Source organism: Vicia villosa, linkage group LG1, assembly GCF_029867415.1.
Source record: "Vicia villosa cultivar HV-30 ecotype Madison, WI linkage group LG1, Vvil1.0, whole genome shotgun sequence".
Taxonomy (NCBI): domain Eukaryota; kingdom Viridiplantae; phylum Streptophyta; class Magnoliopsida; order Fabales; family Fabaceae; genus Vicia; species Vicia villosa.
In genome coordinates this window covers 41374488-41398944 of record NC_081180.1, presented here as the reverse complement: position 1 = coordinate 41398944, position 24457 = coordinate 41374488, and the positions used below count along the sequence as shown (strand labels likewise).

The window sequence follows — 24457 nt, the reverse complement described above, 5'->3', positions numbered from 1 at the left end:
TGGCGAAGAATTCCTTTCCTTTTGTTCCGATTGAATTTTCAATCTTAAGAACCCCCTCATAATTTAAATCTTGCAACTCAAAAACTTCACAAATATTAATTTCAAATGAACCTTCTCTATGATAGATCCCAAACTCCCTAAGAGTTAAGAAGAAATCAAATCATGATAATCTTGCTAGAGATTGAAGATGAATTCAAATGCAGTCGAAAATAAGGTGTACTTTATGCTAAACTTAGTTTAAAAAATATCAAAGTTATGACTTTGTGATCATATCATTTCATTTATATATGTTTGAAATTAGCACTAAGAAAATGAGTTAGAACATCCTTTTTTTTATTTGAGTCAACGACGGTAGGTAAGATTCGAGTCGAATGAGCAAATGATTAGAATAAAAAATTTAAAACTTTATTTTTGGCCATTTGATTCAAATAAGTGATTCGAGTAGGTGATTTGAGTCAAGGAAATACGTTATTCAAATCAAATTGACATAATTAAAAATCTAGAATTTGAGATGAATTATTGATTCGAATAAGTCTTTAGTGTGATTCAAATGAAGCTTACTTCTATTTTGAATCAGAAAAACTTGTGATTCATGTAGACAATGGTAAAACCTGATTTTTCATATTCATTTATTAATTTGAATCATGCATAATCTTGATTCGAATCACCCATCAAAAAAGTGTTAATTTAAAAAAAATAAAGTGTTTGATTGAATTTAAAGCTAATACTTAAAGGTTCATGTGTTTATTGACTTAAATATTCGACTAATTGACCTGAATCTTATTGCATAGACTAATACCTAAAGGTTCAATTTATACATGTAAAATACAATTTAATAAATTATACTACCTCTGTCTCATAATAGGTGTCTCATTTGTATTTTTCATTGTCTCAAAATAAATGTCTTTTTACAATATCAATGCAACATTTATTATTTTTTTCCACTACTTTACCCCTATATATTAACTTTCACGTTTTTCAATAACTCCACTACCTATAATAAATAAGGGTATTTTAGTAAATGATATTACTTTTATCATTAAAATCAACACATCTAATTATTTTCTTAAGAACCGTGAAAAGCTCAAATAAGACACGTATTATGAGACAGAGGGAGTAAGATATGCGCAAAACTTAATTTAGAAGAGATTCAATTGTTGCAAGTTGTCTTCATGCTATTCTTCTATAAAAGTTTCAATTGTTGCAAGTTGTCTTCATGCTATTCTTCTATAAAAGTGAAAATCATTAGGCATATACTATGGATCTTATGGACTATGACGTTAGAGGTGTAGATATCATGTTTTTTTAAAGATGTTAACTTATTTTATTTGTGAATTTTTTATTCTGATCCAATCAAATAGTTAAATTTAAAGCCTATATATAAAGAGGATAGCTTATATATAAAATAAAAAATGTTGCACTACCATGATGTTTTAATTTTAAAAATGATTTAAAAAAAAAATCAAAAGTAGTTGAATGATCTTTTGATGGATAAAGCTGACAAATATTTTGGCATTAAAAAAAAGACAGAAGATATTTTTTAGTTTAATAATTGATTTAGTTTAATAATTCATGTGCAATAGTGCATTATTATCTATTGTCACCTAATAGATACACATTATGTAGAAGATATTTTTTATTGTCAATAAAGCTCAGACAAGTTTACCAATAGATTTCTATACCTGTCTTAATATAACAAGTTAGACCCATCCACCAAGAAAACTACTATTACAAGTTAGACAAATCATATTTTTATTGTTTAGGAAATCATTCTTTAACATTAAAGATGGCAATTGAAGAATACTTTAGAACCAAGAAAATTAACAAAAACAAAGGAAAAAGGTTTCAACTTATGGCCAAGTTGGGGCATTGATGTGGACTTAAAGTTTAACGTCTTACGTGCTTTTAGCTGGTAGTATACTATATCAGGGTCAATTTCACTACCATTTGAATTGATGTGTGTACACAACTTTGTGGTCCATGTTTATCTTCCCTGCATGAAACACGTGGGTCTTTCGTGTTCTGATCCTTAGTTATGTCGACGTGTCTTGAGGAAGATGTCTAAATTATTGTGAGTGAATCATGTTTTACTCTAATCAATCAAACATAAAAAGACCCAAAAATAATTATAGTATTTACTTGTTGTAATAGCAATTTATAGCAGACATACTCCTAAAGAACCGACCAAAATAAAAAGGTTACAAATTCTTAGATTGTGCAGTCTAGTTAGGCTAATATGAATGTCTATGGTTCCACAATATAAATTCAAATGATGGTGCATTTATGTTTCAGTTGCAACAACAAAGTTATGCATGTACAGATTGAAGGGAAGAAAGATTCTTTCCGACAATAGTTATCTTGCAGGAGGAAAATAGCTGAGATAGCATATATAGTAAATGTGTAAATTTTTCTATGAAGATTATAACAAAAATTCAAGAGAGAAAGCTAATATACCATGAGTATATAAGTATATCACTAAAAGTGCACGATGGCTGAAACTAGAAGAAATAACTTGACAGGGTAATAAATAAATTATGGTCAGAGAACCAATAACTACTAGCCTGTGCATGGCTTCACTTGCAGACATGAGTTAATGCCCTGAAAGAAAGGCCATGGTCTGCACGACCAAAAGACTAATACATACTCAAACCAGAAAAAACAAATAGATAGGTCACACTAACATAATTTATTTTTAATTGTCTTCCTCATTGTCACCCTCGTCATCATCTTCTTCAGAGTCATCCTCATCTTTCTCCTGCGAATAAGAAATATTGTTTGTGTTGAGTATTTTTAAAGTTGTAATGTCATTAATTTAAAATGAAAATTATTCAATATGCATGTACAATCCGGTCTATCACCTAAAGCATTTCGTTCTTACAGAACTCGTGCTTGAGGGACCGTGTACAATCTGGTCTCTCATCTAAAGCATTTTTGGTCTTACTGACCTCATGTTTGAGGGACTGTGTACAAGTGTACAACTAAGTACGATGCGATCTCTCACCTAAAACATTTTGCTCTTTCAGACCTCATGTTTAAGGGATGGTGTACATTCTAGTAACCTAGGTCGGGTTCAAACCTAGAGTCGATAGAGCCCGCCCCAACTCTCAACCCGTCCATGGGGACAACCGTGCCAAGGCTGTAAACGACCCAAATCGATATGATCGACCTGGGACCAGCGCATTCAATGCATATTAATAGTCATAAACAGACTAACAGACAGGGAGTCGTGACTATAATAACTATTAAATCTTTATAATCCTTGAATATGGGACAAGACGGAATGGCTATATAAGGGATACTACTAACAGGAAAAGAAAGGATACTTTTGAGACGACCTCAGACAGACATTTGCGATTCTAACTGACTCGGCGCTGGTGGAGTTATCAATTAGTGTACCCAATGGGTACAATGGACTACTTAGATCCTACAAGAATGTTTTCTTAGGACTAACAGCGATCATTATTAATTTTTTTCGGATCATTAATATGATTTCAACACATAGCTTTATGTCTCGTCTTCACTTTAAATCTCTAAAGTATTACTCAAACTTATAGTTCAATAATCTTTATATTAACACTTATACTATATACTTGATTGAGAATGAAAACTAAAGTTCAGTTCCGCCCCTTCAGTTCACTATATCACTGTTAGAAGCACATGCACCCGCAATTAAATATTACGAAGTCAGCATGGATCCAGATACAGTATCACTGTATCAATCTCCTCTAGTTGAAAATTATGAATTCAGTGAGAATCTAGTGATTATCAGATTCCACAAAATTATTAAAAGTAGTAGCCCAATAACTTTTGTTAATCACCTCTATTTTTTCCAAGAAAAATGGAACTTCATTTACCTCATCATCAGCTTCATCATTGCCATCCTCTTCATCAAGCTCCTCCTGTTCCATTACAATCAACTACAGTTAGAAACACAATGGAAGAAAGATATGGCAAAGTAAAATGAAAATGATGTAAGTATTTGGTATTCATCAAATCAAAAAGATATAAAAACTAAAACTTGACTTACATTGTTGAAATAAATAAGTGGGTTTGACCATAAATCATCCTTGATTAATTCTGCAACCTGCAATTTAGAGTGAAAATTATACTAGGGACTAATGTGAATATCAGAGACAGGCGGAAAACTAAGGCGGGAATGGATGTATCTAGAAACAACTCGAGAAGACCAAGAAAATAATATACCTCATCATGAATGTCAAGCAGATCATCGTCTTTCTGCTCACAGTCACAAAACCAACTAAGGAAACTGCATTCATTAGCAAAAGAAATTGAAGACTTTAACCATTTGTTCCATGAAATGCCTCCAAAAGGAGCTTTAACAACATATTTCCACAAAAACTTAAAATTTAAAGAATAAAAGCAAAAGCATCCAGAGTTATCAACCCCCGTGGAGTGGAGCGGCCAACCCTAAAAATTGGATAGCAGAATAACCGCTACTTGACCTTTTTTTTTTACTAACTATATTAATAATAACTAAAAAAACATATTTAATGAAAAAATTAAACAAATAACACAATACCATAAAAAAATTCATAAAATCAAATATCAAAGCACAAGGCGTAATCAAAAAGTCTTTATCGAATTCAACAAGTATTAATCTAATCAACAAGTCTTGATCAAATTTAAAACATCACGTCTAATATTAAAATTCAAAAACATAGAAAACATCACATCTTATATTAAAATTCAAACAAACATAGAAGAAGATGTTGACATTGTCTACAAATAAAAGAAGAAGAAAACATAGGAATAGAGGTATTAAATTATTATTACTGAAAAAAACAGACACTAAGAGTAAAGAAAAAAGAAGAAAAGAAAGAAGAGAAAAGAAAACAGAGGACAATGAGAAGAGTGAAGAAAGAAGAAGAAAAAAAAGAAGAGAAAAGAAAGAAGAATGATGAAAAGAATAACAGAGAAGAAGAACTTTCGAAAACCAACTGGAAAAAAGAGGAATGGGCCAAGTGAGAAGACGAAAGAGAGTTTTCTGAGTTAGGGGTGGAAGCAATGAGAACTGAAGTGAAACGCGTGAGGAAGTGAGAAGACGGATCCTCTGTTTTCTGAGTTAGGGCAAACTGGGCGAAATTCCAGAAAAACTCATCCAACATTTATTTAAGTGTAAATAATTAAATATGGATACTAGGTTGAAACCCGTTCTGGGCTGGGAGGCGCTCTGCTCCTGCAACCCGCTTCAAGCCACAAAGCAGACGCTATCTCAAACCGAGATGCAAACTTCTATGGTGTAGCAGCCAGCCACCGCTCCGCACCGCTCTCCCGGGATAGCGCCGCTATTCCCCGGGATTGATAACTCTGAAAGCTTCTATCCTCAAATATGAAAGTTTGATTGAAAACTGTGATATTTGCTTTGACTACTTTACTCTCTGTCTTGCTAAGTCACAACAATCATGTGGTTAGAAACTGATTTTTACATGACAGTGTTTTGGCAGAGAAATGCACAGGCAAGCATAGAGACTTTTCAATCAAATCCTGAAAGGTCACAGATTTTACTGGAAGGAACATAGTAGAAAATTGGTACTGGATTCTCCTAAACATCCAGCATATCCCTGGTCCAAACCTCCACTCAAGTATGCTACAACTTCCCAATCTCTCCTGGGTGTTTCTTTTGATTCCACCCATCAAATAATTGACAAAAATAATTCTTCAAAGGCTTCACTTACCAGTCCAAAATTCCCAGATGAAATTACTTCTTGCTGTTAAATAGTAGAGCTATAGCATTATAGGATTTGAACAAAACACAAAACTGTAATGCTATGCCTGTTTTGCTATCACTGCAATAGTGGCTTCTATTTCCAGAGCGGACATGGCAAAAATAGTGGGGCAGCGGTGGGAGGAGGAATGATTTTAGGGTTTCTTTAACATTAACACTGAAAAGCAGGCATGTGAGGTGCACATGAACACTTTCAAGAAAATTTAAAATAGAACAACTGAAGAGATTGTGAGGTGACTCTCTCTGATAATCAAAACTTAATATGTCAACTTAAAAAAGAAAGGAAGCCCCTGACCTGGGAAGAGATAATACAGTGGAAAGTTGTAATAGCACTCTTCCAACAAAAAATCAAGTTACAAAAAATGCAATTATTCACGTCCTGTGTGTAACAATATTAGGACACTCAGAAGTTGACCTGTTTAGTGGAAGATGGTTGACATAGATAACGTGGTAGGTAAACAATAGAGATGATAGGAGTGGATTTTACTCGTTGGTATATATGGAAGAATAGTAATGGGAAATTGTCCAGGTAGAGATCTGGAATGAACAAGGCATCCTAAATGATCAGGTGTGGCATTAAACATAATCCTTTTAAGTAGATTTAGGTATCCGCCGTAATTTTTTGAAAATAAATATAAAGGGAAATTTAGTTTTGCAACCAAAACATTCATCACTGATTAGGGGCCCTTTCTTGATGTGCTAATTGATTGGCAGGAATATAACTCATGAGGTTCTTATCATGGAAAAATTTAGGGAGTGAGCAAATTCAGGAAGTTCATTTTGTTTAAAATATAAAGGTCAGCCAAAAACAAGTGCCAAAATTACATTATTAGAATCTAATACGCACCATGAACATGGATTTCTCTGTTTAAAATGTTTTTGTACAAAAAGAGAAAGATAAACTGAAGACACCAACCTGACATCAACAGGAGCCCGTTTGTTCCCGTTCTTCTCATGATCAACACCATTGGGTATTCCCTGTATGTTATTATGTGTCAGTAAAATACAATTTAGCAACATATAATTTTGTCATTATCAGATGTACGGATAGAACATTTATGAGTAAATCAGACTCAATAATAGGGTTAATAGTTTTCCTTAAACTATCAAACATAAGATCTGATCTACCATGCCCATTTGTTTTTCTACAGCTCTTCTTCACAAATGCCTAATGATTGTATTTCTAATCCTATATTGTCTTGTGTAACCACCCAATGTTTAGTTTCGTACCACATTTTTGTGTTGCAGATCACAACCAAAACATCCTTTATTTGATTTACCCTATGTGGAATCTATGACCAATATCTTGTATCTTATTTTATGACCGATGTTTTCCCTCCTCATCGTTAATGTATCTCATCTGATTAGAGTTTATTGTTCTCTCTACATTTAGTAAATTTAAACTGATCCATGTCTTGTAGATTCGCCAAAGTTTAAAAATGCATGTCATGTAAATAGAATATGCAAAATCAAATTTATAAATGCTGATAGAGAAAAAATGAAATTCATTGTCTTACCTTGCCCTCTTTCCATCTAATGGGGGTAGCAGTGATATTTGTTGTTCCTTCTTCAAGGAAGGTAAAAGTCTTTGAAAGTTTTGAATCTTCAAAATAGGGATTCTGATTGAAATTCTGAAACATGAAATGGTTACTGGTTATTTTTTTGTCAATAGAAAGTAAACATTTGGCTATTCTTCAATCCTCAATGAATAAGTTCACGGCTTCACAAAAAATTTTTTTTTTCATGGTATTGAAGAGATTGGCAGATACTTATACAGAGAAGAAGGGAAGAAAGAAGAGGGATTTAGGGAAGATGGGGAAAAGAGGAAGGGCAACTTACAAGGGTGATTGTGTATCCAGATTTTACATCTTTATTATCTTCAACCTCAAGAGAACTCAAATACTTGAATATCTATCAAATAAAGGGTCAGCAATCAGTTAAAGTTTCTCAACAGGACCAATAATCAAAGGAATAAAACTCAGGACTTGTTCAGAAGGCAGGTAAAAACAACAAAAACGGAATAAGCCGGTTTTGTTTTATGTTTTAGTGCATATATTAAACGTAAAACAGAACACACCAAAAGACGATAAAAATATTATTTTGATTTCATATAAAAGAGTGGAACCAAAACCGCTCCATTTCGATTCCAACAAAGTACTTTCAAAGAACACCCTCGGTAAAAAACTTAACATAAATACGAAATTATAGTGTGTGAAAGAAGCCATACCTTTTGATCTTCCTCGTTCAGAAGTTCACTAAGGGTAGGATGACTCAAAAACTGCACAATAATAACAAAGAGAAAGTAAACAAAACACAGTTAAAAAATTACATTAACAAAATGCACAAGACGAATTCAATGCAAAGAGAAAAAAAAACACACACATGCACACGCATATCGAGAGAGGATGTATCAACTTACTCTAGGAGTAACTCTCATAGAATTACTCCCCTTAACAACTATTTATAAATATTAGATTACACTAATCCAACCGTTGAATTAAAAATTGTTATCAATAACTATTTGAAACATCATCTAATAACCTCAATTGAAGGTATAACAATCTTTCATAAAATACACGTAAATGTTAACTATTCGATTATATAGTTATAATTGTCGAATTTAACGGTGGGAAGACTCACAGCATTCAACCAGAAGTCAGGAATAGATTTGAGGATCTCATTCCGCTTATCATAAATTGGTTTCCTTATCTCATTGTACTTCTGCTCAATTTCAAGGACCTTATCACTAGCTTCATCATTGATCTGCAACAGTTCACAAATTCAATATCAAAACAACAATCAAACAACAGTTCCTCCTTCAATAATACAATTGAAACCATAATTTCCAAAAACACAATTCAAATCAAACTAGGTAAACGTAATTCCGACGGATCAAAACATTTTCTAATTCAAAAGCTTCGATTGAATCAATCTACGAGAAATTAGCAGATAATTGAACAATAAGGACAGAAAAAAAGGGAATGACGAAACCTTTTCGAGACTGTCTTGGATCTCTTGCAACTTCTCGATGGAGAGGATGAGTTCGCCGTCAACCTCTTCGGGATTCTCAGAAAGTTTCAACTTCTTTGACCTGTCTCCTACCATCTTCGCCTCTGGGTGAAGTTTGCTGCGGAAGATGATGAAAAGAGAAGGGTTAACAAAACTACGCGAACTCGGTGTTAGGGTTTAAAGGGTTTATGTTGTTACACTGTGATCGTTGATTATTCCATGTCAGCAATAAAAGGACAAATGTACATCAACGGTTATCCCATGTGATTTTGTTCTTTTTGTTGAGATTGAATTCTCTGTATTAACCGTTTGATCTTAATTGCACGGTTAAAAATATATATTTGATTTTTCCAAAATTATCAATTTTAAAATCCTACTGTTCCATCTGAATCAAACGGTCTGATATGCTTGAATGTGTGAATGCATAGTTTTTTCATAGTTTTTTTTACTGCAGAGAATCTGGATCAGATTTTGTTACCATAGATTTTTTGTACTCTCCCTTCTTAAGTACTAGTATTATTTTTCTTTTGGTACTTGTATTTCAATAAATGGTGTACTAGTATTCAAATTTAAATGCATTTAAAGGAAAAAAACTGAACAATTTGATGAATTCTCATTAGATGATAGTAAAATTATTTTGTATTGTCAATGCATTATTTTTAACCTCTTTATTAAATATATGTAGGTCACATGTAAAATGATGGACAATCATCCAAATATAATCAATAAATTACTGGATTTTTTAAATTAGTGAATTTTTATTTCTTTGTTTGTATTCTTTTTATAAGAAATAATAATTTTTGAATGTTAAAATTTGTTTAGTCTTAGTCCACCTTGACGTTATAAGAAGTAAATTTCGGAGGTTAAAAAAAGTCTTTAACTTTTATATTTGTGAAATTTGCTGAAGAATTTAATAGGGGTGTACATGGGCCGGTTTGAATTAGGTTTGGTCAAACCCAAGACCCAACTCATATTGGACACTCCAGTTTGGGTGATGTAAATTAGTCACATGTTACATCAATGGGTCAGTTTGGGCAAATCCACTAATTTTTTGATTGAGTTGGGTAGTGGGTTGTCCAAATAATTTTTTTGCTTATTAACATTAAAGGATTAAATGATGAGTCATCATATTTTCTCACTACCATTGGGAGAAGGTGGAGTTAGTGGGGGTGGTCTCTTAATTCAACAATGTTACACGTTTTAAGGGTGCATACACAAACGTGGGTCTATCTTTAGATTGGTCGTCTCACACATTGACACTTCCAAGAGAATCTTCAGCTCCTTTGGCGGGTGTTCAATTTCATTATATAAATCCTTGTTCTTCAGGTTGAAGTCTGAAATTTAGACTGCCTATCAAATATTTTGAGGAAGGGGTGTTGAAGTATCTTTAAACTACCTTATCTCAACTACACCCATTGTGGGCCATTGTCAAGATATTTCTGTACTGGTGCGAGTACCAAAAAAAGAACCTCTCTAGAACTTATTTTTCAACATTTTCCCTAGGGGTGGAAAAACAGGTTGGGCCCGCCAGGCACGTATGTTTTTCCCACATTTTTTGCGAGGTAGACACTCGGGTAATAAAACGTAGTAAACAGAAACGAAAACGACACTTACATCGTATCGCAAGGACTCTGAGATAGACTAATTGTCATACCCCAAAATTTTCTCATCCTATTTCTCTTAATTCAAACTCATATCAAAGTTTAAAGCTCAAAGACACCCTTCCTAAGCAAAGACTCAAGGAACTAGGGTTTTGTTTTTTGAAAAAAATCAATGTACCAAAAGCTCCAAGGCATCTCATATGGTTTATGATGTTTCAAACTGTTTACATGACAAAATTCAGGGCTCAATTCAAAGAGTTGATCACTCAATTGCTCAGAAAGTCAACAGTCGACTAGTTTGACCTAAAAGTCAATTGTGGTCAAAGTACAGTCAAAACTCCTGATTTTTTGTCAACAACCTTATTTTGAATTATCATTCACCATTTGATCAAGTATTGATCATGGTTCATCAAGGAAAGATCATAAATCAACAATTTCAAAAGTTTATAAATTAGGGTTTTTATAGGAGAAAGTCAACTGAACTTTGACCAGCCATAACTCTTACATACAACATCAAAAATTTTCCATCCAAATCTTATTTTGAAGGAAATTGAATTCTCTACAACTTTGTCTCTCACATGCCAAGTCTCAAAATGCTTCATTTGATAGATATGGATCAAAAGATTATAGGTCCTTTTTGAAAGTCAACCAAAAGCAGTTTTTTGTCAAATCCAATATCATCAAAATAAATTCTTCAAATGAAAAAAAGCTTCAAATGTGGATTGTAGAATACCTCTTGAGGTTTCCAAAAAGTCCTAGAACTTTTCCTTACCTTAAAAATTGAGGGAGATATGCCTTGTCAAAGTTGGTTGATTTTAAGAGAAAAAGTGTGAAACAAAAGGCCTCAAATTGAATTTTTTTGCAAAGGGACTAGGGGTGATCGTATCCGAACCAATCCAAAAGAAAAATCGCAAACCGAACCAATCCAAACCGAAAACCGCAAAAACCGCGTTTGGTTTGGATGATTTTGGATGATTTTTGGGCCAAACCGCACGGTTTGGTTTGGTTTGCGGTTTTCATTTCACAAAACCGAACCAAACCGAACCAAACCAAACCGCATATTTAACTAAACTTTTGAATTTCTATAATTAATTTATTATATTTTCAATCCAATTGCAATATTGTACACTCACGTGACGTGACTCACTATTCCTTCATCCTTGCTTCCTATTCAACATTTCAACTTCATTCTCTGATTTCTCTCTCACTCATTATAGAGAATCATTTGGTGTATATGTAGTACTGATAATATTTAGTCGTGAAGTTGTAATGTTGTATTAATATTTAGAACTGAAGTTATTTGATATTTGTATATGTAGTATGTAGTTTATTAGTTAGTATGTAGTTTATTAGTATATATGAAAATCTGTATATAGTATGTAGTATGAATAACTGAAGTTATATTAGTAATTTAGTATGTAATATATGTAAAGTACATAGTATGGTATTGGAAAATACATGATACATGATACTCTCTGCTCAAACGCGTGCCCAGACGCGTTTCAAATCCTCAGGCGCGTGCCCAGACGCGTTTCAAATCCTCAGACGCGTGCCAAACTCCAAAATTGCAAAGAAAAATGTCTCCCTGCTTGGACGCATCCCCAGACGCGTGTCATTTGCCTGGGCGTGTGTCTGGACGCGTGTGCACGTGAATTTTTTGGGCTTTCTTGCTGAAAAGCCCTGTTTTGTAGAAATAAAAGATGGAGAATGCGTTTGAACAAGGGTTGGACAGTTTTTGGTGCGAAAATACACCGTGAAAGGCTGGAGAACTCAAATTTGAAGTAAGGATTGAAGATTTCCATGAGCATTCGCGATTGAAGATTGAATTTCCTTCATTTATCTGTAATGTCTACAATTAACACTATGTTTTCTGTTATTTTTATGAGTAGCTAAACCCCCCATTGCTAGGGGGTGACCCTGATTCTGATTGTGATGAATTTGATCAATTGATGCAATAACTATTTTACGTTTCATATTTGTTAATTTGTTCTTCATCTATTAGTAATGCTTTATCCGTAAAAAAAACGGATTCTGAATATGAATGAATAGTGTAGTTGAACGGCATATTATTTGTGGACACGATTAAGAACATATAATAATTATATCACCTAGGACTAGGGATATCATATTTTAACCGGAAATTCTTGTTATTGGAATGCTTGATCATAACCGCAATTATCTATGGACATAGTAATTAGGTTGTGAGGTCAAAGATCTCTTCACTAAGGCCTTAGGATTAGATACTCTAAAGAACCGGTAATTAACTATGAAAAATATGTTGTTGCATTGAGAGAGAAAATTCGTTGCATGAAGAATCATTCACCATCCCTAGCAATCTACTCATCTCTGTTCATGGTTTTATTATTCTGCGTATTTACTTTATTTGCAAAACCAACCAAAACCCCTCTTGAACTTTTGTTTAATTGAAATATTGATAAAACTCGTATTCGTCAAAAAGTCCTTGAGATTCGACATTCGGGGAATTTCCCCTCTATTACTACAGAGACAAAATAGTACATTTGCTATTTTACCGATCAATAGACAACGTTTAATTGAAGAAACTTGACAGCACGTGTTGCCCAGTCAAGATTTAAGGGTTTTGACAGCACAAAAATGCCCGGTCAGATTTCTAAATATTAATATTAGCGGAAATAGAGTCCCCTAAATTAGGAGCTCTGATACCATGTGAAAAATAGAAATCAGAATATTTTGAATGTGCTTGAGTGAGTAAAGCACCCGACATCCATAATATTTATACACACTATATAATTAATTAGAAATAAATAATAATCAAACTTTCTAAATGCATGAATCTAAATATACATGAACCTAAAACTTAAATGCTCTTTTTAATGGAAAACATACAATGTATTTTTTCTATTTCCAAATATATATATATATATATATATATATATATATATATATATATATATATATATATATATATATATATATATATATATATATATATATATATATATATATATATATATATATATTCATTCTTACAATTATGTATAGAGACAAAGCAATGAAGAAAGGCATCAAACAATTAGCCTATAAATTACATACCTATAAATTGCTTTTGACCTAATTCAAACACTAGAATTGTTTACCAAAACACTAGTATGAAAGTAATTGATTGAACCACATTCTAATTGATTATAAAAATAACTTCAACATAAGCACTAAAGATCAATTGAGAGATTTTGAAACTATTGATGCATGTGCGCATCCCAGAACTCTACAGGAATAGACAATATAATGATATTATAAACATCCCAGATAAAGATACAAAAAATTCTTAACTTAATTATTTCCTTTCTTTCAAAAAGATATAATCAAGACCCGTGATGTCAAGGCTCAAACAAAAAAAAGTGTGGAAGCCTCTTACACATTATCATAGTTCCAGTAAACATTCACCATCATCTTCAGCGTGCATCCCTCCATTTCCTGACGGTACTCGCCAATTTTTTTCATTTGAATCTGTTGCGAATTGGCTTTGCTGAAGGTACTTCATGTCATTGCTATCATGCTGCACCCTCCCAGTAATCTCCAAACACAGCCCCTTGTTTAAACCTTTGTTTGATTGCCTACCTTTGTTTGATTGCCTATCGTTAGCAGATTTCTTACTGAAGCCCAGGTCCACAAAAACTGGCTGAATCTTAAGAGTTGGGTTTGGTTTAATGCGGTTCACTTCTCTTTCATCCGGTGCACGTAACATTCTATTGTCGGACTTCGATTCTGAAACTTCATCTTGATTCAGAAGAACCTGAAAGATATAATTTAGAATCCAAAATGAGAAAACAGATACTCTGCATTATACTTGTTTTGCAGTAAACAATAGCACAGACAAAGGTATGAGCAACAATGGGAAAAAGTGAAGAGGAAGAATGCATCTAAAACTTCTAGTTTAGGTTGCTATTCTAAAACTACTAAGATTCAGTATAATTAATAGAATAGGATCCTAAAAGAGTTAGTTCATGTTACATTCAAAACTACCATTCAGTAAAAATCACAACCAATAATATGTATATCTGGGAATCATGCAAGTCCTACATTGATTCAATACAAAATAGAACCCTGTTAATAGAATCCCTAGTGTGTGTGTCTATTTTGTACATGAATCGTGATTTGCTCTGATGCATCACTATCTAAACTTAGTCTAACCAGCCGCTTTTCTTTTGTAATTTGATTTATGCTTAAGTAGTGAATAATTTTGAGGGTCATTTACTGTATATCAACTTGTAATTTTCTTATGTCACTTATTTTTGCTTAAGAATGTTATACTTTTATCAGTAACATATCTTACAATTCATGATAAGATTCGATTAATGATTCACAATATGGATCTAAATTCAATAGCCATGATAACATTAGATACATACGTAGATCCCAACACGTTCACATAATGAAGGCGTCCCTTTCTAATCCTACTATAAAACTCATGCTGTAGCAAATCAAACTAGTAATTTTAGGCAAGACATAAGGGTAAAATAGAAACCTTTCGGCCGACTAGGTCAAAAGTTACGACAACTTTATTCCGTTTTGCTCGTTCAGCTTCTTCCATCTCCTCTTGTTTCTTCTTCAATAGATCTTTCTCCTAAAGAAAGATAGAATTGATAAAAAATCCAAATATATGTCATAATAAGAAAATCAGATGACAAGTTTTAAACAAAACATAATACCTCCTTTGACAACCAAGTATTTCCATCAAGCTCATAGTAGTCACTTTGGTCATCAATAACTGTTGTACGAGCTGCGGCATTTCGGTCATAATCGACAAGCCTCTTTGCATAAGCTTCAGCAGCAGCCTCGGCGTCTGATAAGGGAGGCAAACTTTCTTCCAGACCAGCATATGAGCTGCCTTCTTTCAACACAAGTGCACCACAAAAATTGCAAGGTCCCTCTCCTTCTTGCTCACAAACAATTTTACCACATGATAAGCAATTGCTGATCAGCATGTGACGACGCGCTTGACAAGAGCACGGCCTTCCTTGCTGGAACACAATCGACCCCTTGGCCGCCTCAGCAAGTGAAATAGTTTTCCCAGCTTTCTTCTTTTTGGAACTCACTTGATTTCCTTTTTGTGATGTTTTTGATTCACTACTTGTAGCCGGAATGCCATTGTCCTTACTACTGCCAACATTTTTGTTGGGTTCTGCATGGTCACTTCGGACAGTCACTGTTTTTGGTGCTCTCATCGATTTCTTAGACCCACTAGCAGATGTCTCAACTGCAGGTGGTTTGACATAGGCATGTAATGTAGTAGTTTGAACATCTGATTTAGTGCTAAATTCTGAGTGACCTCTCCGTCTTAGGTATTCTTCTATTACAGGTTTCCCTACTTCTTGACCAATAATATTCTGCAAAGAAATAAACTATGCAAGTTAAATGTTCTGTTTCGGAAGTAACAAGATTCCATTCACCAGTACAACAACGAATATACTACAGCAAGGCCCACCACAAAAATTCGAATATGAAAGCATAGTAAAGATATTCAAAAAGTCCATTCTTAAACATCAATTTATGTCCTCCTAAAAAATAATTATCAATTTAATTAACAGGTACAAGCATGACTAAGTGCCCGTTCGGAATGGTGGTCCTTCAAATCACGTTCCAAGACTATTTAACATGGAAATAGTGAAGCTAGAAATTGTAGGATAGGATCACCAAAACGTGTGTAATTTTGCTTGGAAACACACAAATAAACAGGCACTAAGTTGGTTTGTTTACTGGGATGGACATGGACCTAAGAACCTTAAACAGGCCATCTCACCTCCTTAGAATAGGCCCATCAAAGGGCAACAAGCAAATCAGGCCTAAATACTTTATTGTTCCAGAATAAGAATTCAAATAACTGAGATAAGGTAAGACCATATCTTGATTCTGATCCGCGTATCAGGAAAAAACGTTTAATCCCTTATCAGATAAGGAACCACACTTACGGTTTATTTTAGGATAAAGACCAATCAGAAGACACAAAATGCAGCATCCCTCAGACCACAAAACTACTATAATAGGGGGTAAACCCCCGAGTATGAACAACTAGAACCCTGTTTTAAACAGTGTCGTCTTACTACAGCATCAGCATCAGAGTTTTTGCAGGTACCCTCACATTGAAGAGGCAGCAGCATGAGCACACCTGAAGATAAAGGGTCCATCACCTTCACGAGCCATGTGATCATTTCTGTGTTCCCAATAAAGAACCGTTTATGACAAACCAAAGGGTTTATAACTTTGATTTATGAAACTCAAAGTTATAATCAAAGTAGTAATAAAACCAGAAACCACAATTAGACAATGAAACAAACCAGACTTCAACAAAACAAAAACTTCCATCAACAGCGGTATTTAACGCAAGTAGTTGGTGTGTAGAATCCAGATTAAGAAAAAAGAAAAACCAACCATAACGATAAATTGATTCAACCCCACAAAACAAAATTCGTCATTAACATCGATATTGTACCACAAAACAATTTCATAGACTAATTCAACGATTCACTGAATTAAGAGAAGTAGAAAAGGGAAAAAGAGGGTTACATCAAGGTACTCTTTAGCATCTCGTGGTTGAGCAAGATCACAGTAAGAAACAAGCCCTTTTATAATCTCTTCATCCAAACCTAATCCCAAACCCGTCTCAATCTTCGAACACAACTCCACCAACGCCTTCTCCAGCCACTCTCCCGCCGATTCCATCTCTCTATCCCCTTCTCCCCTTCTCTCTCCGCCGTTACAAAAACACAAATTTCAATCTCGCACTCCGCAACAAAACACCATTCAAATCTCGCCACGTGGACCCTTATTTAATGACACGTGGCAATCATTTCCCCAAACAAAAACAAAACGCTTCGTTTCGTTTTCGTTTTCATTTTCGTTTTCATTTTTCAAATTGCAGAGAGCCATGTTCCATTTGCAAAACAAACCTGAAAAACTATGATTCGCACGTTGCTTCCCAAGCATGTTGCCGCTGTAGTAAAAGTCCAAAAAGACCCTCTCAAAGCATTAGAGATTTTCAACTCATCCAAAAACGAACAAGGTTTCAACCACACTCTCTCTACCTACAAATGCATGCTTCAAAAACTCGGCTTCCACGGTAAATTCAACGAGATGGAGAATCTTCTCTCTGAGATGAGATCAAATCTAAACAACACGTTCTTGGAAGGAGCTTACGTTGAAGCCATGCGACTCTACGGAAGAAAAGGGAAAGTTCAAGAAGCAGTTGACACATTCGAACGCATGGATTTATACAACTGCGAACCTTCTGTTCATTCGTATAACGCTATCATGAACATTCTTGTTGAGTTTGGTTACTTCAACCAGGCTCATAAGGTTTACATGAGGATGATTGATAAAGGGGTTGAATCAGATGTGTACACATACACCATAAGGATTAAGTCGTTTTGTAGGACAAGTCGGCCGCATGCTGCGCTTAGGTTGCTTCGGAATATGCCTTTGTTGGGTTGTTTTTCAAATGCTGTTGCTTATTGTACTGTTGTGGCAGGGTTTTATGAAGTTGATGATAAAGTGAAAGCACGTGAGATGTTTGATGAAATGCTTGAGTGTTCTTTGTGTCCTGATGTTACTAGTTTTAATAAGCTTGTTCATAGTTTGTGTAAGAAGGGGCTTGTTTTGGAAAGTGAGAAGCTTCTTAGTAAGGTTTTGAAGAGAGGGGTTTTGCCGAATTTGTTTACTTTTAATATCTTTATACAAGGGCTTTGTAAGGAAGGTTCTCTTGATAGGGCTGTTAGGTTGTTGGGTTGTGTGTCAGGGGAAGGTTTGAGGCCTGATGTTGTTAGTTATAATACAGTTATATGTGGGTTGTGTAGGAATTCGCGAGTTGTTGAAGCGGAGGAATGTTTGCATAAAATGGTTAATGGTGGATTTGAGCCAAATTGTTTCACTTATAATAGTATCATTGATGGATACTGCAAGAAGGGGATGGTAGTGGATGCAAATAGGATTCTGAAAGATGCAGTTTTTAAGGGTTTTAAGCCTGACGAGTTTACCTATTGTTCGTTGATTAATGGTTTTTGCCAGGATGGTGACCCTGATCAGGCCGTGGCCATCTTTAAGGACGGGCTAGGTAAAGGTTTAATACCAAGCATTATTGTTTACAATACTTTGATTAAAGGGTTATGTCAGCAAGGACTGATTCTGCCAGCTTTGCAGTTGATGAATGAGATGGCAGAAAATGGTTGTAACCCTGATATTTGGACTTATAATGTAGTCATAAATGGCTTGTGCAAGATGGGTTGTTTATCTGATGCTAATCATTTTATAGACGATGCTATAGCCAAAGGGTGCATCCCGGATATATTTACCTACAATACTTTGGTTGATGGCTATTGCAAACAGATGAAGTTAGACAGTGCAATTGAGTTGGTAAACAGAATGTGGAGTCAAGGTATGACTCCTGACGTTATCACATATAACACTTTGTTGAATGGGCTCTGCAAGGCTGCAAAGTCCGAAGAAGTAATGGAGATTTTCAAGGTAATGCCGGAGAAGGGATGTGCTCCAAGCATAATTACGTATAACATTATCATAGAAAGCCTTTGCAAATCTAAGAAAGTAAATGAAGCTGTAAATTTGCTTGGGGAAATGAAAAGCAAGGGCTTGACACCTGATGTTGTTAGTTTTGGCACATTGATCACCGGGTTCTGCAACATTGGGGATCTTGATGGTGCGTATCAGTTATTTAGAGGGATGGAAAAGCAATCTGACATTTGTCATACGACAGCAACCTATAATATCATAGTTTGTGCATTTTCGGAGCAACTCAATATGAAAATGGCAGTAAGACTCTTCTCTGAGATGAAAAAAAATAGCTGTGACCCAGACAACTATACTTACCGGGTCATAATTGATGGCTTTTGCAAAACGGGAAATGTTACCCGTGGATACAGTTTTTTATTGGAGAATATTGAAAAGGGATTTATTCCATCACTAACAACATTTGGACGGGTTTTAAATTGTCTTTGCGTGGAGCACAAGGTTCAAGAAGCTGTTGGTATCATCCACCTTATGGTACAAAAGGACATTGTCCCGGATACTGTGAATACAATTTTTGAAGCTGATAAAAAGGTGGTAGCAGCACCTAAGATTGTTGTAGAAAATTTGTTGAAAAAGGGACATATAACTTATCATGCCTATGAACTACTATATGATGGTATTAGAGATAAAACGATACTTAAGAAAAGAAATCCAAACTGGAATTCTCTTCGTCGTGGGGCCAGGTCATCAGCTGTTGATTAGAAGATAATATCTTTGAAAAATGAGGATTCCTGATCATATGCTTGTTTCCAACTTCCAAGGTGTTTGTTGCTTCCACTACACTCCTTTTATTACGGTACAGGTATTTTTCCTATTTATAGTGATAGTACTGATTCATAAATCGTTGAAAATATGTTCACTTTTGTTATATTAATTTTCACATTTCATGAAAGAAGTCAAAGAACACTACCTGATTTCAGGTGTTTATCATACATTTTCTTCTACACCACATAGTGTACTGAAATGTCTCTAGCAAATATGTTTAGAAATGTCAATTCTTGAGACTATACTTGGTTCCAACTTTCAAGGATGTTTGGAGCTTCTGGTAGACACCCATTATTGTGGATTGCTTGACTTGTGAACATGAAGAATTTCATGTCAGCTAGTGTTGGTTTTTCGATAGGGTGGGGGTGCTTTAAAGCAAATGTTATCAAGATCACATGAAACTGATGAAAGTCATCGAGCCAATCAACTGCAGTATGCTATTTTGTTTATGTGGATATTTCAATAATGATAAGACCCATTTCTTTGTAAGTAACACAAAATATCAATTTCAGGACAAAGGTTTGCTAGTTGCAATTGACTGTCACAATGGTACACGTGAAGAATGAGGAAGAACGACACTTCACCCATCCTTACATCTTCACACGGAAGAACCATAGGTGCTAATTACATAGCATTCAGTTTTGATTTCTATAGCATCAGAATTGCAAATATAATCTGTGTTGGTGTATAACTAATGTAAGCTTCTTTTAAGTTTTCATGTCACAATGTGTAGTCACTTATGATAGAATTTTAGTTTTTAGACTTGGAAAGTATATCCTCCCCATTAATTCATAGCCTTCAATTTCCTCATTCCTATTTTCATTTTTATATTGGCAGGTTTACTCCCCATACAGAACCCAAAATGGTTTTTCTTTAGAGATATCAGACCAAATTTGCATCATCTTCATGTCAAAATGATACTTCTTTTGCGTATTTGCAACTTGCAAGCGAAACATGATGTGCATTGTCTTGATGTCAAAATGCGCTACTTCTTTCAGATTGTTAAATAGGTTCTGAAGATTCAGAAAGTGCTGGCATCAAGAAGCTGTGAAAACATGCCTCTTTCTGTATAATTGAAACTGGTAGAAACTCAAGGATTTTCTTATATGTATTTAAGTTATTTAAAGCAGTTGTTTACTCTTTTCTGATTTAGTTGATCATCTCCTTTCCTTCACTACCTCTAGGGAGAAACAAAGCAACTTATCTTAGCTTAGGGCATTAGCAGGAACTTTTTCCTCTTTTTGTATTTCATCTCATTATAGTGATGATAACCAAATTTGTTAAACATGGATGTTTGCAAGAAAGATTTAATAACATTATATTTCCACTCTTAAAGTTATTTCAATTTTTATTAAAAGAAAAAATATTTGTTCAAAACAATATTTTCTACATTCTACAACATATCTTAATTTTTTATCAAAACACTTCTAGATTTTTTTACCTTTATTTCTTAATATTTCATATCCTAAATCAAAAGAGAATACAAATTAAAATGTTTTAGATACTTTATTTTCGAAGTGTTGTTTAAAATTGTTGCATTCAAAAAAATGACTAATTGCATATATTTCAATTATCACCTAACATGGCTTTTTATCTTTTTAATATATTACTAGTAACAAACTCATGCGTCTGCACGGGTTCTGGTACGGGACGCGCATTTGTTTCAGATTTATATTTTTTAATAAAAAAATGTTTGGTACCCGTAAAAAATAATAATGGAATGTATAGAAAAAAATCTGGTACCCGTGAAAAAATAATAATTGAATGTATAGAAAAATATCTTGTATCCGTGAAAAAATAATAATTGAATGTATAGAAAAATTTCTAATACCCATGAAAAAATAATAATTGAATGTATAGAAAAATGTCTGGTACCCAAATCAAAATAATAATTGAATGTATAAAAATGTTTGGTATCCATGAAAAAATAATAATTGAATGTATAGAAAAATGTCTGGTACCCATAAAAAAATTGAATGTATAGAAAAATGTCTAGTACCCGTAAAATAATAATAATTGAGTGTATAGAAAAATGTCTGGTACCCGTAAAAACATTCCGATTAATAAAATTTTCAATAAAAAAATATAATTTTGTTATTAAATATGTTATTAGAAATGTTAGATGAGTTAGATATGTAAAAAAAATGATGCAGAAATTTGTTGTGTTCCTAAGAAAGTGCATGTATGTAAATCATGTGCAATATGGAAACAACAGGTGAAGCAACTGTATAAGAAAATAGATATGAAAAAAAAAAGAGTTGGATGCAGAGCCTATCCACGTGTATAAACATATCACTATATCTTAAAAGTTAAATTAGTATAATAGTTAAGTATAAGAGATTTACATAAAATTAGACAACATTGATAGGTAATAAGATTTATTTTGGTTAGTGATAATGGATCAAGTAGTTGACAATGGAGATAGATTACATTTGTCTATTTTATTTGTACCTCTCACGTAAAAAAATAGTAAGATAAATAATTACAAAATAATTTTATATTATGAACATTTACTATTGTTTAGATAATTTGTCTCAAAATTGATTTTGCATTTATAATTATCAAATAAGATTTTAATATGTATTTTAATATATTATAATATTATAAATTATAATTATTTATGACCTATGATTCATTGATTTATGGAAAAAAATTGATGAAGGGTGTGGTTTATGTTGTATAGAAAGAAGGTGAAAAGAAAATGAAGAATGGTGTGTGATGGAGAAAAGGAATTTCTGAGTAAAAACCAAATAAATGAATATTACAATGAAGATAAAAAAGTAGAATTTTGATTAGACATTTCAAACTTTTGAAATCTAAAAATAAAATATACATTGGATTAATGCAAAAGTAGGAGTAGGTAACCAAGCATTTAATGTGAGGGGATAAAGAAGAAGAAGTTAAGAAAGAATAAGAAATTAACAAATCAAAGTTGGAAGGAGAAGACTTACACGTGGCAACATATTGTACAACAAAAGTTATATTAAAAAATATTATAAAAATTTAAAATAAATTGATAAAAACTTACCTTAAAAATAATTTTAAAAAATAAAACAAATATGTATGTTGATTTGAATTATAATTGAATCAAGAATATAAATTTATAAAAAAAAATCATTGAATTTAAATGAGCAAATATTTTAAATTCATATTGAAAAATAAATTTAGTTTAAATTCTTCTTATAAGAAATTATATCTTCTCTTATTTAAGGTTTCTATAGCAAACACATGGTTAGGATTTAACTATAGTAGAATTTTGAAAGAAAAAAAAAAGGAAAATATATTTTTGTTGATATGAGTTGTCAAATGCACAGGAAAACATAGAATGCTAGTACATATATCTGCAAAAGTAAATTAAATGTGGGTCTCAATGTATTTTAGTCTTTCTAGATCTGACATTGAAATGACAACATCTTGGTCTCTTAATAGTAATAATATATTGAGTATCTCTATCTTTTACATTTTCAATAATGAAATATCACATCAATTTTGATCTCATATCTTTATTCAAAATAAAGTGTTTTAATAATCATAAATAAAATAATAAATCAAATATTTTACATTATTATGAATAATATTAATAAAAAAAGGAAACAAAAGAGATAAAAAAAATTTAAAAATATAATTAATTTACTTCATAGAAGAAAAATAGACAAAAATCCAGAACTAATCAATGTATTTTTTTATCAAATTGTTTTATCAAAATTGTTTACAAACTATAATATTATAAAACAACACCAAAACACTAAAACACTATGCACTCCCACAAATTCAAATATTATATATAACTCATAACACCAAACCAAAACTATAATAAATTTTTTTACCAATTAATTTCAAAATTTTACCAATTTATTATTCAAATATGATATATATTTTATGATATATATTCAAGGTACCCATGTGGCAGCATGTAGAACAAAAGGGATAATTCGGTCTTTTCCAGAGCATATAACTTTCTTATATTGTAGATAGATGTAAACATCAGTAAAATGAACAAAAGTGTTGACATTAGTGTATGCTTTATTATAAGATGTGATAAACAATTTTATGTTTAAAATTATTTGAGCAATTTTATGTTTTTGTTATTTGAAGACTATATTAATTCAATTTGTATATCTAAAAGATTAAAAATAAATTTAATTCTATAAGTTAATATTATTAAATGATAAATTTTTTCTAAAATGAATTATTTTATATGATTGATTAAAATTAATTATCTAAAAGAGAGGAAGAGAAAATCATAATTTTAATCAATTTTTCTTCTCTATAAACTTCTATCAAAAGAAAGAAAAATTAAAGCAAAATCATAATATTAATGGCACATTGATTGTGCTAGATGTGTCCGAATTTTGAAAAGGAAAAACTCTTATCTCTCCAACATGATTTTCGATACACTCTTTCAATAAAAAAATAATAAAATAATAAATTAATGGGATAATTCGGTCATTGAAAGGAGATCTAATCAGAATATGAAAAAAAAACTCATTCCTCTCATCCCATAACTCACGTTCTCTCTCTCTCTCTATTTAAAACAAAAATAACAAAAAACAAAAATAACAAAAATTAAGAACAGAACAACAAAATCAAAAGGGATAAAAAGGAAGAACATGTGCAGCAGACCATATGAAAACTCGCGGCAGAGGAAGATGAAGACGCGGCGGCGCACGGTAGCCGGTGGTTGCCTGGCGCGGCGTCGCCGGAAATATTTTCTCAGAAATCAATTTTCTTTTACTTTTCTGGTTAGTCTCCCTCCCCTCATTTCGAAAATAAAAAGGTT

At 32.9% G+C, this 24457-nt stretch overlaps 3 protein-coding genes across 8 annotated transcripts; 1 reads left to right on the top strand and 2 right to left on the bottom strand.

The window, feature by feature from the left end:
• Positions 1-2388: 2388 nt before the first annotated feature.
• Positions 2389-8928, bottom strand: LOC131635263 (NAP1-related protein 2-like). Of its 2 annotated transcripts, none has more exons than XM_058905880.1 (10): positions 8738-8928; positions 8387-8509; positions 7974-8024; positions 7586-7657; positions 7264-7377; positions 6663-6724; positions 4204-4267; positions 4028-4084; positions 3819-3899; positions 2389-2755 (listed from the first exon to the last, which is right to left on the bottom strand). In XM_058905880.1, the coding sequence occupies exons 1-10, from the start codon at positions 8849-8851 to the stop codon at positions 2693-2695; spliced, it is 801 nt and encodes a 266-aa protein (XP_058761863.1). In that variant the 5' UTR covers positions 8852-8928; the 3' UTR covers positions 2389-2692. The 2 variants fall into 2 exon arrangements, with proteins under 2 accessions (XP_058761863.1, XP_058761869.1); XM_058905886.1 differs by having other exon boundaries at positions 3855-3899; positions 8738-8923.
• A 4681-nt stretch (positions 8929-13609) lies between these two features.
• On the bottom strand, positions 13610-17198 carry LOC131635258 (uncharacterized). Its single transcript, XM_058905873.1, has 4 exons — positions 16900-17198; positions 15045-15722; positions 14861-14959; positions 13610-14128 (listed from the first exon to the last, which is right to left on the bottom strand). The coding sequence occupies exons 1-4, from the start codon at positions 17053-17055 to the stop codon at positions 13757-13759; spliced, it is 1305 nt and encodes a 434-aa protein (XP_058761856.1). The 5' UTR covers positions 17056-17198; the 3' UTR covers positions 13610-13756.
• A 94-nt stretch (positions 17199-17292) lies between these two features.
• LOC131635236 (putative pentatricopeptide repeat-containing protein At1g74580) lies at positions 17293-21442 on the top strand. Of its 5 annotated transcripts, none has more exons than XM_058905848.1 (4): positions 17293-19714; positions 19833-20109; positions 20190-20373; positions 20515-21442. In XM_058905848.1, exon 1 carries the CDS (start codon positions 17293-17295, stop codon positions 19612-19614), a length of 2322 nt encoding a protein of 773 aa, XP_058761831.1. In that variant the 3' UTR covers positions 19615-19714; positions 19833-20109; positions 20190-20373; positions 20515-21442. The 5 variants fall into 5 exon arrangements, with proteins under 5 accessions (XP_058761831.1, XP_058761839.1, XP_058761844.1 ...); XM_058905856.1 differs by having other exon boundaries at positions 19941-20109; positions 20190-20294; positions 20515-21441; XM_058905861.1 differs by having other exon boundaries at positions 19899-20109; positions 20190-20294; positions 20515-21441.
• The last annotated feature ends 3015 nt before the right edge of the window (positions 21443-24457 follow it).